Raw genomic sequence first — 13,770 nt, forward strand, 5'->3', positions numbered from 1 at the left:
CCTCTTCTTCATCCTCTTCTTCATCCTCTTCTTCATCATCTTCTTCATCATCCAGCTCGTCCAGCTCTTCCTCCAGCTCGTCCTCCAGCCCGACTTCTAGTACAACTTCGAGCTCGACTTCATCCTCTTCACTCGGATCGACTTTTAGTCCATCTTCATCTAGCTCGACATCATCAACACAATCTGGCTCATCTTCCAGCTCGTCAATCAGTTCATACTCTACTTCATCTCCTACTTCATCATCCAGCTCGTCCAGCTCTTCCTTTAGTTCCACTTTCAGTCCAACTTCATCTAGCTCAACTTCATCATCTTCATCTAGCTCATCTTCCAGTCCATCTTCAAGCTCAACATCATCCTCGCCATATATCTCGTCTTCCAGTTCATCTTCATCAAGCTCATCCTCCAGCCCGACTTTAAGTTCAACTTCAAGCTCAACTTTGAGTCCAACTTCAAGCTCAACTTTGAGTCCAACTTCAAGCTCAACGTCGTCTTCTAGCTCATCCTCAAGTCCAGCATCTAGCACGGCTGCCAGCTCGAGCTCCGGATCATCGTCTAGCTCGTCCTACAGTTTACCTTCCGCTTCTGTTTCGAGCTCGAACACTTATCCTAACACAGCCTCAGTATCTACATCGATTAAGGATAACGGAACCAAGTCATCCGCCGGTGCAACTGCCGGTAGACCCACCTTTTCATCCCGGTCGTCTTCCCTGAGCGCCAGCGCCGAGATCCCTGCATCAGCAACCGTCACCATCACTGTCTTTAGTGTGATCACCTCTACAACGACTATTGTCGAGGACCAGTCTGCCTCGTGCGCTGCGGGTGGCTCTGCTGGTAGCGAAACACTGTACACCTCAGACAATATTTCTGCCTCTGAGACGGGAATCTTTGCTACTTCCTCGGAGGAAACTCTTGCTACCTCTGTTGCCGAAACTGCGTCTTATTCTGGTACAAATTTCTCTCCTGCCAACCACTACCGCGTTGGTTGATATTGCTTCTAATCTCTCTGTAGAAACTGTCGCAGCATCCGCCTCTGAAGAATCTGCCGCCAACACTGCTTCGACACAGAACAACGAAGATCAAAACTCAAACACGGCTGGGTTTTCTTTGACCGAAACGGGAAGCCTTTATCCGTTGCCCACCATACTTCCGGATCCGAACTCTGAGGTCTCTGTTTCTCCCACCGATTCCATTAGCATACCCGAGGGAAGCCTCATTCCACTGCCAACCATTCTTCCAGAGCCAAGCTCTGAGCTTTCACAGCCGACATCCAGCGGCGCCTCTGAGGAGCAGCCCGAGCTGACCAGCATATCTGCGGGCGCGACCTACCCCGTCAGCCCTCTTGAGACCACTACCAGCACCAAGTCAAAGGCTGCAACTACATCAGAGTCATCTGAGCCCTCCGTGACCCCATTCATGGCTGTCACGGCCATGGCGGCAAGGAGCAATTCCGCGCTCAGAGGTGGACTGTTGGCTGCTCTTGGGGCCGCTGCCGTCCTGCTTTAATGAATCAAACCACAAGTCTTCGTGAGAGCCGAAGAAATAAAGCCATCTGATCCGGCTTATCATTTTTTTATTCGGACTGGAATTTTTACATATCAGCTACTCTTAATTATATTTGGAAAACAAGCTAGACTGGACGACTTTAGGAGTTAGCATACACTCATTTTAAAGTAATAGAGATATTAGATTGTTTTTTGTTCACATTACCGTCGCGGATTGTGATTTAGTCTATGATCTAGGTGATTTGATAAGAGTATGAATGTCTTACTATAATTGCACCACTCGTTGCACGCTTCATCATTCCTACGGTCGGTACATGTAAATATAGTAGCTCGAACTCATATGCAACACGAATAACGATAAAGTAACCGTAGTGAAATATCACCTTATGACATCCATGCTAGATGAATGGCGTCTGGACCCCTTGGATAATCCGAGAAACGCCTCGCAACGTGTAGATGCCTACTATAATCACCAAATAAGTGGGCTGCCGCGCATTTCTCTCCACATTCCGTCATTCTATCAAAGCTCCGAGCCGAGCGTACCCGGATTTACAAAGCGGTGATCTTGCGGAGATCGAAGGATAAAGCCACCAGATGAGATGTTTACGGCCGAGAATAGTGATGGCGTCCCATATAGTTGAGTAGATAAATGCATTTCACCCAAAGATCATGGGCAGGACATGATCTTGTTCTTTACTCTTCAGTTCCTCAGCTAGTAGGAACGACCCCTCGCCGCTTGACCCACTCCACATCCCGCTTCCGGAATCTCTAGGACTCTCGGTTATACAGCTTCATATCAACACGACGAGGTCCTTGACATACTCTCATCACCTTATTACACTTGATTGATCCGCACATCACAGACTCAAAAATGAAGGACGCAAAGCCCATACTCTACAGCAATGATGCCGTTGCTGAGGCCGTGACCACGTATTCCGAGGCGCACTCGCTGGATCTGCCCAAATGGCTCATCGACTATCATGCGGATGTCTGCCGAAACAATACCAACAGTAATCTCATGATATCTACATACCAAGCGCGCTCTCTGGTATGGCTTGCGAGACTCATTGATGCCAAGAGAGGTATGCCTATTTGCCCATGTTCTGTTCCCCAATTCCCATCTTCTGCCTAGATGTATGGTACTACGTTGTAGGATGATATTGATACACGCTGAACCAAGTTTTCTTATTGTCTACAACCATCAGCCTGAGCTAACTAATCCTGTAGTTCTCGAGATTGGTGTCTACCTAGGGTTTTCCACAATGACATGGTCTCACGCTGTCGGGCCCTCGGGAACCGTGACAGGCCTCGAGTTCAATCCCGAGTTTGCACAGCGAGCCGAGGCAGCCTTTGCATCCAACTCACTGAGCAACATCACCCTCAAAGTGGGCGACGCTTTGGCTGCGCTACCGGCCCTAGAGACTCCCGGCGGCGAGCCCTACGACGTTGTCTTTGTCGACGCCCAAAAGTCGGGCTACGTGGCGTACCTGCAGACGGTGCTCGACCGGTCGCCGGCGGGCGCCCCCGCGGCGCAGAGGCTCCTGCGCAAGGGCGGCCTGCTCATTGGCGATAATGCTCTCCGGCGCGGACTCGTGGCCGACGACTCGGCGGCGAACCCGCACCGGCCCACCGAGCCCGGCGCCGCGGAGGGCGAGGAGTACAAGGGCCAGCACGACGATGTTGGCAAGATGCGCGAGTTCAACGACGCGGTCAAGGCCAATCCTCGGTTGGAACCATTTTTGCTGCCTCTGTGGGACGGCCTGGTCCTTGCTAGACTGGTGGATTAATGAGCTTCATTCTCATGGGTGATAGATTAGATGGCTGTAGACTTGGAAGTTACAAGGATTGCTTAGCCAAGACACACAAGTCTAGAATCCTATAGACAGGTACATGATAGAAGAACCTTTACTATTTGGGACATCAAGCTTTCCACGTGAATGACGAACAGTTGCTTTGACACATACGTTGGGCACCCGCTGATCACACCAGTACGGTCCTCGAGGTTATTCTTGACCTGAAGCATCATATTGAGCGCTTAGGGGCCCGGGCTTGCTAATGATTGGACATGCCAAAGTATCATTACGCGCTTTCTCATATTTAAACTTCAATGGCAGTTGAATAAGTCATCGTGGGCGTTGAATGCAATTTGGGTGGTGAGACATGCAGAAACGACGTGGTCGTACCCCTGAGTAGAGAGAGACACGGCTTGCTCCGGCGAGAAAGTTGGCGCACGCGGAGGAAGACCCAGTTCCGGTTTGCTTTTTCTTTCTTGACAGCAACGGAGTCAACCGCAGGACATGAGAAAAAGAGTTTTTAGCATTCTCGAGAACGTCGGGTGTTTGGCGACCAATGGACGAACTGACACTGTTAAATGCAGAGAAGACGTGGTGTCCGTGAACACGACTTCCGAGTATAACGCCCGGCGCTTGGGCCTTCTCGCTTCCCTTCGCTTCGTCGGTTCATGACAGCATCAAGAAGGAATACCGGGCGAATCAGAGAATATCATCATAGCGACCGAGTAAAGGGCGGCACGAAGCGTCCATTTCGATGGGCTGGGGTTCCACAGAAGATGGGATTCGGAAATTGAACTTTTTCTAAATCCAACCTTCATTGATGCCATGGTGCGACGTGCGAGACGGCTATGGGCATAAGCTTCTTTGTTGTACGGCCATGTGGTTTGTGTTCCATCGTCCATTGTGCGCAGAGGCGATCAGTCGGTATGCGGCCAAGGCCAAGTGGTTATATGTCTGGTGTAGGACAATTGCATACTGCAGCTGCGAGGCGAAGATCTTATTGCCCGGGTATCCTCATATTCACCGAAAAAAAAAAAAAAGTCTCCTCCTACTTGAAAGACTCACATCGCCATGGGCGCCTGCACACAAATTGCTGCATGGTGGGTGTGGCAGTGGTGGTTGGATGCAACAGCAGCAACACCCAAATGTGGCGACGTCAAAACGGCTGATGTTGGATTGCAGACGTCATGGCGCACCAGCGCTCTGGCAAAAAGAAGTAGGAAGTCATATGAACCAAATCTTGTGATACCATCTTGTTTGAATGATGACCCAACAAGAACAAATTATATATTGCGAATAATGTGAAAGCGATGGTCAAGGCGCACCGAATGCTGACGACGTTGGACCATCCAAAGTTGCCAGGGCCCTTTGTTCATTAATTAACTGGGGGGAAGGGTCCCTGTGTGTTGCCCCACGAGAGCTGCAATTTCGAAACGTCCCGAGAGCTCGGATCGTGTAATGTGGGAGACCAGCCAGTATGTTCTGCGCACACGCGCCTTTGCCATTCACGACTTCACTGTGTAGACAATCTTTGGAGGATGTTGAAAACCCACATCACATGCACATGTCATGACTTTGAATGTATAATCCACTATCCACTGCGACGGAGTGGCCGCGTCTGCGCGTTCTCGAATCCGCATCATGTATGGTGTTCTCTAAAGTGCTCCATCGTGGGCCCCCCCTTAGAACGCGCGCCACATAGGAAAGTAGCAGCTGAGCAAAAGCCCCATATCCGCACACATATCTCAAGACCCTGAACCATGAAGGTTTCTTGCAATAAGAGACGAATGATTGTTCCATTCATTGACCTCCACACATTTTGCAAGATGCTGAGAAATCAGCCAGGTTAGGTATGAGTAAGATGATGAAGCTGACGATCATCTCGTGTGATATTATAGACAGACCATCCCTTGTTACCAGTGTTTCCGGTGCACCCATCTGTCTTGTTGATCGTCTTCGCGAAAGTTCCTTGCATAACACCCACCAACTGACAAAGACTCATCGTTGAGAATAGAAAACGGGTCTTTTGAGCTTTTTTGAAAAAGGGCACATGGACCAGCTCAGCAATCGCCAGTCGCCTGGCGAGCGGTGATCAATAATTGCCCCTATCCGTAGATCTGGAATAGAAAGAACGGTGGCCTGCAGATCTGTGGGGCGGTTTTCTCTGCCGGATTGAGCAGTTATTAAAGTGCTTCAACGAATGACATCTCGCAGGTTGACGACTTTGTCAAAAGCAGCCGGGCGGCCAAACTACCCTACCTTAGTAGGGATGTAGGTACCTAGTACTGTGTCAAAAAGGCTGACCTTGTGGGGTGCCATGTTCGTAATAAGCGTCCCGACTAAAAAGGCAGCGCGATAGGGGAAACGCAATCTGAATTCACAATTCTTCTTCCCAGCGGCCATGGTCTACGGTAGGTAGCAGTGTAGCTGCATGCTAGCAGGAGCCAGCTGGATGGACTCTTCAGGCAGTTCCGCACGTCACGCTGCTAGTACTGTCCTGCACTAGGTAAGGTATATAGGTGATACCGTGATCTAGATATTATTCTATATTGTATATCTCAACTGACTTGTTCAACATCCCCTTGCCGCATTGCCAGGGAGCCTTGAAGTGTAAGCCAATAAGAATTGGCCCCAGGGGACACTGGCTATAATAAATCACTACGGGCGGTGGTGTTGTTGTTGTTGTTGTTGTTGTTGTTGTAAGGCAATCAGCCATTCAAGCATCAACGGGACGAATTGGTTGTCCTCTCCCGACTCCCGAGTCCCAAGCCTCTAGTCATGCCTGTGCTCGTCGTAATTATTATAGCCGTCCCGCGAGTCGTATCAAGCCGGCCATGCACCCGGCCTTTTGCTGGCTCACCTCAAAGTGAGATGGCGCCCGGTGGATCGACGTTGCCAGATTAAAGACAAGCCTCAGCAGTCCCTTAGAAAGCAGACGGGCTCTTCTCGTTGCGAGACTATTCGTAGAGCGGTTCCTGCACACGCAGCAGCTTTGCTCCATGCGCACGGCTCCTGGGAACGCGATATCAACACTAGGCGGCAGACCGGCGTGCATTGCCATGTGGCATGTGGCCCATTCCCTTCCTAGCTCCCAGGCACGGCTATCCTGTAACAACCGCGATGGCGGAATGAAGAGTGCGGAGTGGTGAGAGTTGCAGATCACGAAGTGCTTCGTGCGTTTTGGGCGACCAAGAAAACCTTGGGGTTCGCTTGGTGGGCTGAGAGCGGGATAGCACGAGGTCAGCCGCAGTTAGTGGAGATTTTTCATGGTTGGTACCATGGCAATATACTCATGCAGAGTACTATGTAAGAAAAGCTGAAGCTGCGGGCTTCTGGCGGGTTGACGAACATGTCAGAGTCGATCAACTGCCACGAAGAGCAGGCAGACTAGAGAGGACTTGGTGGTTCGCGGTCCAAGACCATTACACGAATGCATTTCTACGTACATGAGCCCTATGGTCATCGTCCCCTGGCCTGATGGGTACCCAGTAGATCTCAGCTCTTCTACCAAGTAGGTACTTGTTACCTCCCCTCCCATGTCTCAAAGTATAATGAGCTTGTTTCGACGGCCGGAAGGAACGAGTAGAAGGTTAACAGAATTGATAATCGATGACGGAAGTGTGAACAATACACTCAAAGAATTATACTCAAGGTAATGGGATGGGCTCGGGCGATTTCTGCTCCCATTCCCATTTTCCTGCCTTGTTTAGGGGTGGCATTGCAGGACTAGTGGGACTTTGCAGGACTTTGGCCCTCCGAGAGTGCTCCACCTCGCTATACCTGCAGGTAAGGATTGGGGGGCCCCCCATGTCCATCCACCCACTTTGCTTGATCGGGGGGCCATTGCCGCTGCAAGCAGGCCCATCAACCTGTGGATCACTGGAAGCTCCGAAAGCTGACCTTGCTCTCTCGCATTTGCGTAGAATGAGAGACCCCAATGTTTAGGAACCTATGGAGACGCCCCCCCCTGGACAAGCTCGACCGTTTGCAACAGGATGATTACAAGACGGCATATGGGCGATGTTCATGGGGAAAAGAGCATGGTCAAGTGTAGGATTGATCTACGGATTGCCCAGGGAACCCAGACAACCGTTGTTCGCAGAGTCAGGTTTCGATCCGGGTCTGACCCTCGGATCTAGGCCATGCCTTCATAATTTCCGCTGCAAACCAACGTGGGGAGCAGAAAAAACCCGGAGTTTGTGATCTGACTGACAGTCTGCCGGCTCGCACAAAGGCCATTCTACTGCAAGAACCGGCCTGAAAAGTAGCGCGGATCTACTGTCTAGTACTTGTAGGCTATCTAAAAAGTCGTACCTGCAAAGTGCGAGCTATCTCTGTTCATCAGGCGATCCAATCCGTCTCCAAGACCACGATACTGGGAATTTGCCTGCCTGCCTGCCTCTCTCACTTGCAGGCGGTCACCAGATCGACTCGTGGTAACTACGTAGTGTTGCAAGCGTTTCGTGTCGTACAGGAGCGGATTCCGCTTGCACACCGAAACTGCCCCCAAGTTTACCGTGTCAACCCAGCATATAAATCGAACATTTGAGGAAAGAAAGTGTTCGCTGAAGAAGTACCATGTAGATCCGACTTAGTTGACTTATCATGATGGAAGCGAATTGCTTGGGGGCCTGTCAACGTTGCGCTCGATACATTTATTACCTCGTTGCGCCCCATCCGTGTATGAAACATACAGATGGGCAAGTCGGTAGTCCACATTGCTATACACAGTAGGTACTAGGTCCATGGGTAGTAGTGAACCTTTCTTACTTCAAGGGATCAAAGAAGGTATATCACATACCTATTTATCTCTCTTGGATTTCTTGCTAGCTAGTATCCAGCTTACTGTGTACATGCAAAGGCCCATCAACCTCGAACTAGGACCATTTGCTAAGAGAAAGAAGAAAACACACCATACACGTAGAAATGGGACATGTTCTAAAGTAGTAGTACTAGTAATCCATTCAGAGCCATGTGCAATCTTGCATACAACCCCGGTCCAGGGGTCGAGGCACCAGAATCAAAGAATAGAGACCCGCCAGGGACCCCCAAGTTTGGATTAGATCGCCCTTGGCTCGCGTCTCCATTTTAATCGTACAGCGCGCTAGTGAGCCAGCGGCCCTCCTGGCTTGCCTGGAACCTTAACTCATGAACCCTTTACTCCCACCACCCAATCCTACCATTTACCCGGCATCATCAACACCAACTCGGTCTGATCCTTCAAAGATTTTCCTAATCTCCTTCCAGTCAGTCGTTCTAACCGGGCGCCGAGAACTCAATTCAACGCAGCTTCCCTTGTTTGCTGTCTTCTTTTACTCTCCCTCTCTTCACCTTCGATCGATCCTTTGCTTGTTCCTCTTATCGCCGGCAAGATGCGTTGCTGCTAATCGCATCCAACAAAGTCAAATAATAATACCTATCTCCCACCTGCGCAGCACCAACAATCGCTGTCGGATCGCGCGACATCGGCGTCGATAGTGTGAGTTTACTCTTTGCTTTTTCTCTACTTCCGCTATGCGATTGCTTTTTCCTGCTCGTTCCTACATATGTGCTGCATCATGATCCCTTGCTCTCTTCTGGCTATTCTTGGATGGCTGTGAATCGGACCTGTGGGCACTGATGTGCAGCCGTTGATCTGTTGCTGCTCCGCTGTGAGCTGAGCTCTGTTTGAGGCCCATCCATATCTATTCATGAGCTTTGTACCACGCCCTCGGGATCTCGTCAAGGTTCTCGTGTCTTAGATTGGGTTTTCACACAATAGACTCTGCAGTAAACGGTCACGTTGATGCCAATAACGTGGGCCAAATGGCAGCCGGACTGGTTCACCTCATGTCAGCATTACTCCGTGGCAAGAGCATCCATCCATCGGCAGCACGCCCGGTGTGAAATTGACATGCTGCTTTGTTCCCGGATTAGCAACACTTTGCGTCTTGGAAGGATCTCGCAAACCTACCTTGCCTACCTGACTGCCCACCCACTCATTCAGTATTGGCGATCCGCAGCCCGCCGCTACACGCATGTGTCGCATGCCCGTCAATCCTTTAATGCAACATTCACTCACCCGACAGGCAATCCCAGCTGGTGCCCGCAACTGTCTCAGCTCCCCGATTGCTTGCCGCCTTCCAATTCGCGTTCCTTCGTTTCTTCTTTCGCTCAAGACTGCTTGCAATGATTTGAAATGCATTCTGCCGCCGTTGACCATGCAAGGTGCATCCGTCTAATCTGCTGATAGGAATCCTGCTTGGTGCGCCTTCAACACAGCCACGACATTCTCGTAGCATCCGAAATCTGCTGTTCAACCTTGGTCTGGGCACTGCTCGGCGGGAGGACCACCCGCCCTTATAATAATCATGTCGCTGATGATGCCCACCGCGGGCGCTGATACCAATGTATCCGGCTCGCCTCTTCCCCTCCAGAGCCCACGAAATGTCCGATCGCGAACTCAGAGTCTGTCCAGCGACCGACCGTCTACCATAGCGCACAGCCTAATGTCCCCGCCGTCTGCTGTGACGCCGGAGGCGGCTTTTATAGCCGCATCCGCTGCCTCGCAAATTGTCACAAGCGACTGCGATAGCTCCTCGGAAGCATGGTTTGACCAATTTGGTATTGAGCCTTCGAGCGAGACCGCCATGGTCACTGTCAATGCTCTTCAACTCGCCAACAACTTTATCGATCAATTGCTGTTTAACATTATTGGCGTCGCTGGCTCGACATCCTTGGCTGCACTCCGTCCTGCCGTGAGTGAGGTCCTGAAACCAAAGCTGGCCAAAGATGCCATTAGCGCCGCCGATGATGAACTCAACGAATATCTGGGCGGGGGCGAGGTTGATGACCTTGTGCAATCTGCCATTACGGGATCCCCAGATGACTGGGACTTGGAGCTGGTTTGGAAGCGGACCAGACTTCGATGCATGGTATATTCGTCCCTTGGCGATATGGAAGAGGAGGACGAAGATTACCACATGGAACAAGAACATCTTGGAGTAGGAGATGGCGATGATCATCCCGAGAGCGCTGTGTCGCCTGCTGTGGCTATCTTTTTGACTTCGATTCTCGAGTTCATGGGCGAACAAGTGCTAATCGTTGCCGGCCAAGCCGCCCTGAACCGCCTGCGGATGAGATATGAGAAGGACCTCAAGGACGGCACACGGGCCTCTGGGGACGAGTCGGAACGAATCGTTGTGGAGGAGCTTGACATGGAACGCGTTGCATTGGACCGCACACTCGGTAGGCTGTGGCGTTCCTGGAAAAAGAGAATACGATCCCCTACCGAACCTAATTTTGGACGCAACTCCATTCGCAGCGCAACGCACAGTAGACGCGGCAGCGCTGCCACGGATGCAATGCAGTCACTGGCCACTCCGCTGGAAGAGTCCATGCCTAGAGAAGCTGAGGATAGCAACGTTAAGCCAAGGCCGTCTCAGATACCATTGCCTATTGGCTCCAATGACGTTGCCGAAATAGAGGTTCCTGGCTTGGTGGCATACAGCGACGACGAGGATAGCGACCTCGAGAGCGACGAAGACGCCATCAGCCTAGCACCGAGACCCAAGAGTCTCATGTTCTTCTCAGCCCTGGCCTATCAGGCCTCTCCAGCTCTGGGATTGTCCGAGCCCCAGGCTCCAGCCCAGAAGACACGGAGACGCTCCAGTTCGGTCCCCACACCCGCTGCTTTGCCTTACAAGTCACCCATCGCAGTCAAGGTTGACGATAACGACACAGACGTTGTTGTCACTGATGTGAACAAGGCGGCGGATGTATCTGGGCTCAAGGTAGAGAGGCAAGTCAACGAGGACGGCGTGTCCCCGCTTGACACCTCGAGTACAGACTATCTTGATGGCAGATCAGCAGCGGTTGAGCCTAGTCCAGTCTCTGCAATTGTTTCGACTGCCGCAGCACTTGGTGCAGCAGCCGTTGCAGGTGTTGCAGCTATGGTACAAGGAAGTGCACCCCAAACCGAACCTGAACCAACGCCAATTGATGAAGACGAAATTGACGATTTTGGCGAAGAGCCTGAGATTATGACTTCGTCGCGGGTCTCGATCAACGGTTCCATTGGCGGCCGAAGCTCACCCTCTGTCCCCGAGTCTGGACGGCCCCTGTCCATCAAATTGCCTGCCCGTTCAAACAGTCTACGTTCTGTTCGTGTCATTGACGTGCAGAGTCCCCGAACACCAAGCATCAAGTCGAGGGCAGGCTCTGTGGATACTTCCGACGTGCCACCCTCTCGGCCTACGTCCTCTACTCCTCCGATTGCTGAAGAGCGAGCATCTCCAGATAATCTGACTGCGAGAGCGATCAAAAATGCCCTTGCTGGTGCCGCTCCTGCAGAAGGGGCTCTCGAATATCGAAACGCTCGAGACTACTCTCACCCTCAAACGAGCACATACGAATCTTTCAAGCCACCAGTTTCTAATGCTGTCCCCGCTGCAAGTTCTCGCATGGGGCCCACGTCTGCCCCTGCGGCATATGGCATGAAGGCAAGCGCCCGGAATCAGTCGAATGCAGGCAGGTCATTCCTTGACCTCGACTCCAACAAACCAGAAATACCCGATAGGGCTCCCGAACACCATAGAATGCCACGAATGCCAGTGGTCCCTGAACAAAGCGCACCGGCTCCTGCTTCGCCTACCTACACACGCAAGCGATCTGCAGACCGAAACCAGCCAGGCGCTCCTGGTTCTCCCGAGTCTGCCAGGGCTGCTCCTACGAAGCTCAATGATTCGCCATCCTCGTCATCATCCAACAAGTACAAGCCAATGCGTAGCTCAGAAGACGGCTCCCAGCACCGTCCTCAAGATATTACCAAGAATTTCGAAGAGCTTCTGCAGAATGACCAAACGATTCAATACACTTTGACACCAGAAAACATGCGTAACATGGATCCTGTAAGTTGCAATACCCTTTTGATTACCTGAGGATGTGTCTAATAACTAGCACAGGTTCAGCGACAGACGAACGGTGGCCCAACTTCGCATCACAAGTCTCGCAGGAGTGAGGATGTAAAACTTTCAGAGCAGCCCCGCTCCTCGTCATCCATGTCCATTAAAAGATCCATGTCCGTCTCGAAGGCTACTGGTTTGAGCTCGCATCCTCTGGGTTCGCACCCCATGGAAAATCAGTCCGTGGGCAAGGCAAGCAAGCTTACTGGGCCTGTTCCTCGTGCACCACCGGTATCTATGGGCAACTATCATAATCGCGCTTCAGCTCAGGCTCGAGACGCCAGGGTCCCCCGTGAATCGGTGGCAGACTTTGCCGACTTCATACGCTCTACAGGCCCCCCTGGAGGAAAGCCGGCACCTGCAAAAGCTCCGCCTAGCCATGCAGCGCATGGCAGAAGCGCCAGCGGTACCGTTGCCCCAAGTGCCAGCGTTGAGCTGAACCGTTCACGCCAAGGCTCGGTGAACAGGGCCCGCCTCCAAGCCCGAGATGCTGCAGTCAGTGCTTCCAATGAGAGCTCAGATCTGATCGACTTTATCCGAAGAGGTCCTCCCAATGCAGGCAACAACCCACGGATCCCACGAAATGTGGCGCCTTTCCGTACGACCATGGACTCTGACCAGATGCAAATGTCGGGTGCCGGAGGAGGCAAAGCAGTCGATGCCGTCATCCCTGATGTTCGTCACAGTCGTGCTTCTACGACCGTTACTGATACTTCGCTCCCATCTTCGATCAATTCGAATAGTGCTCTATTGAACAAGGCCAATAAGCCAGCTCAGTACTCCAACAACTTTGATGATGACGACATGATGCCCAAGCGCAAGCAGCGCAGGGTCCGTGACCCGTACGCCATCGATTTCAGCGATGAGGAAGATGAGTTCGATGAGCTCGAGGGCGACGGTTTAGGAAGAGTTGAAACACAAGGAGTAAACCACATCAAGGAGGAAGAACTTGTCGATGACGATGACGATTTCGATCTCGATTTGGCTCCACGACCCAAGCCGAGGAAGGAAGAGAGCCTGATTGACTTCCTCAACAATTGTGAACCCCCGAGCGCACCTTCGCCGCCTCGACCATTTGTTACCTCACAAGCCATGCCCAAGAAGAAGGCCAGTGCTCCGAATCTCATTTCCAGACTCAGATCAGCCGGCGGTAACTCATCTTCCGCCGCAAAGAGTAACGGGATCAGCACAAACCAGCCCAGGGCTGTGAGCAGCCAAGGAGGCAACCCTAGAGGTTACACGCCCATCAATGTCACCATTCCTAGCGGCGCTGCTACTTCCTATGGCAGCATCCAGCCTCCCGCACCACGGGTCAACAACAACCCATCCGGCGGTCGTGTTCTGATGAAGAAGTACGAACCGAGAGATGCCTCGTCTTCAGCTGGGTTGGGAAGAACCTCAGACCTTGCAAGTTTCCTCCGGGACTCCGAGCCTCCACCGTCAACCATGGCTTCACCAGTTGCTCAATCCCAAGAAAAGTCTAGCAGCGGATTTTCACGAGTCTTTGAGCGACGCAAGAAATCTGTATACTAA

The 13,770-nt window shown here is 51.8% G+C and overlaps 3 protein-coding genes across 3 annotated transcripts in view; all 3 read left to right on the forward strand.

Moving 5' to 3' along the window:
• PFICI_06851 (uncharacterized protein) overlaps positions 1–1,503 on the forward strand; it is a gene marked incomplete at both ends in the record, with an annotated part of 2,342 nt that extends 839 nt beyond the window's left edge. The window contains 3 exons of the mRNA XM_007835432.1: positions 332–484; positions 639–945; positions 1,010–1,503. Of these exons, the coding sequence (XP_007833623.1) occupies positions 332–484; positions 639–945; positions 1,010–1,503 (954 nt within the window). The remainder of the gene's footprint in view (positions 1–331; positions 485–638; positions 946–1,009) is intronic.
• An 870-nt stretch (positions 1,504–2,373) lies between these two features.
• PFICI_06852 (uncharacterized protein) lies at positions 2,374–3,289 on the forward strand (the record flags this gene model as incomplete). The annotated part of the gene is made up of 2 exons (XM_007835433.1): positions 2,374–2,584; positions 2,730–3,289. 2 exons carry the CDS (start codon positions 2,374–2,376, stop codon positions 3,287–3,289), a joined length of 771 nt encoding a protein of 256 aa, XP_007833624.1.
• A 6,356-nt stretch (positions 3,290–9,645) lies between these two features.
• Positions 9,646–13,770, forward strand: PFICI_06853 (uncharacterized protein; the record flags this gene model as incomplete). Its single annotated transcript, XM_007835434.1, has 2 exons — positions 9,646–12,183; positions 12,238–13,770. The coding sequence occupies 2 exons, from the start codon at positions 9,646–9,648 to the stop codon at positions 13,768–13,770; spliced, it is 4,071 nt and encodes a 1,356-aa protein (XP_007833625.1).

The sequence above is a fragment of the Pestalotiopsis fici genome (assembly GCF_000516985.1).
Source record: "Pestalotiopsis fici W106-1 unplaced genomic scaffold PFICI_Scf_4, whole genome shotgun sequence".
Taxonomy (NCBI): Eukaryota; Fungi; Ascomycota; class Sordariomycetes; order Amphisphaeriales; family Sporocadaceae; genus Pestalotiopsis; species Pestalotiopsis fici.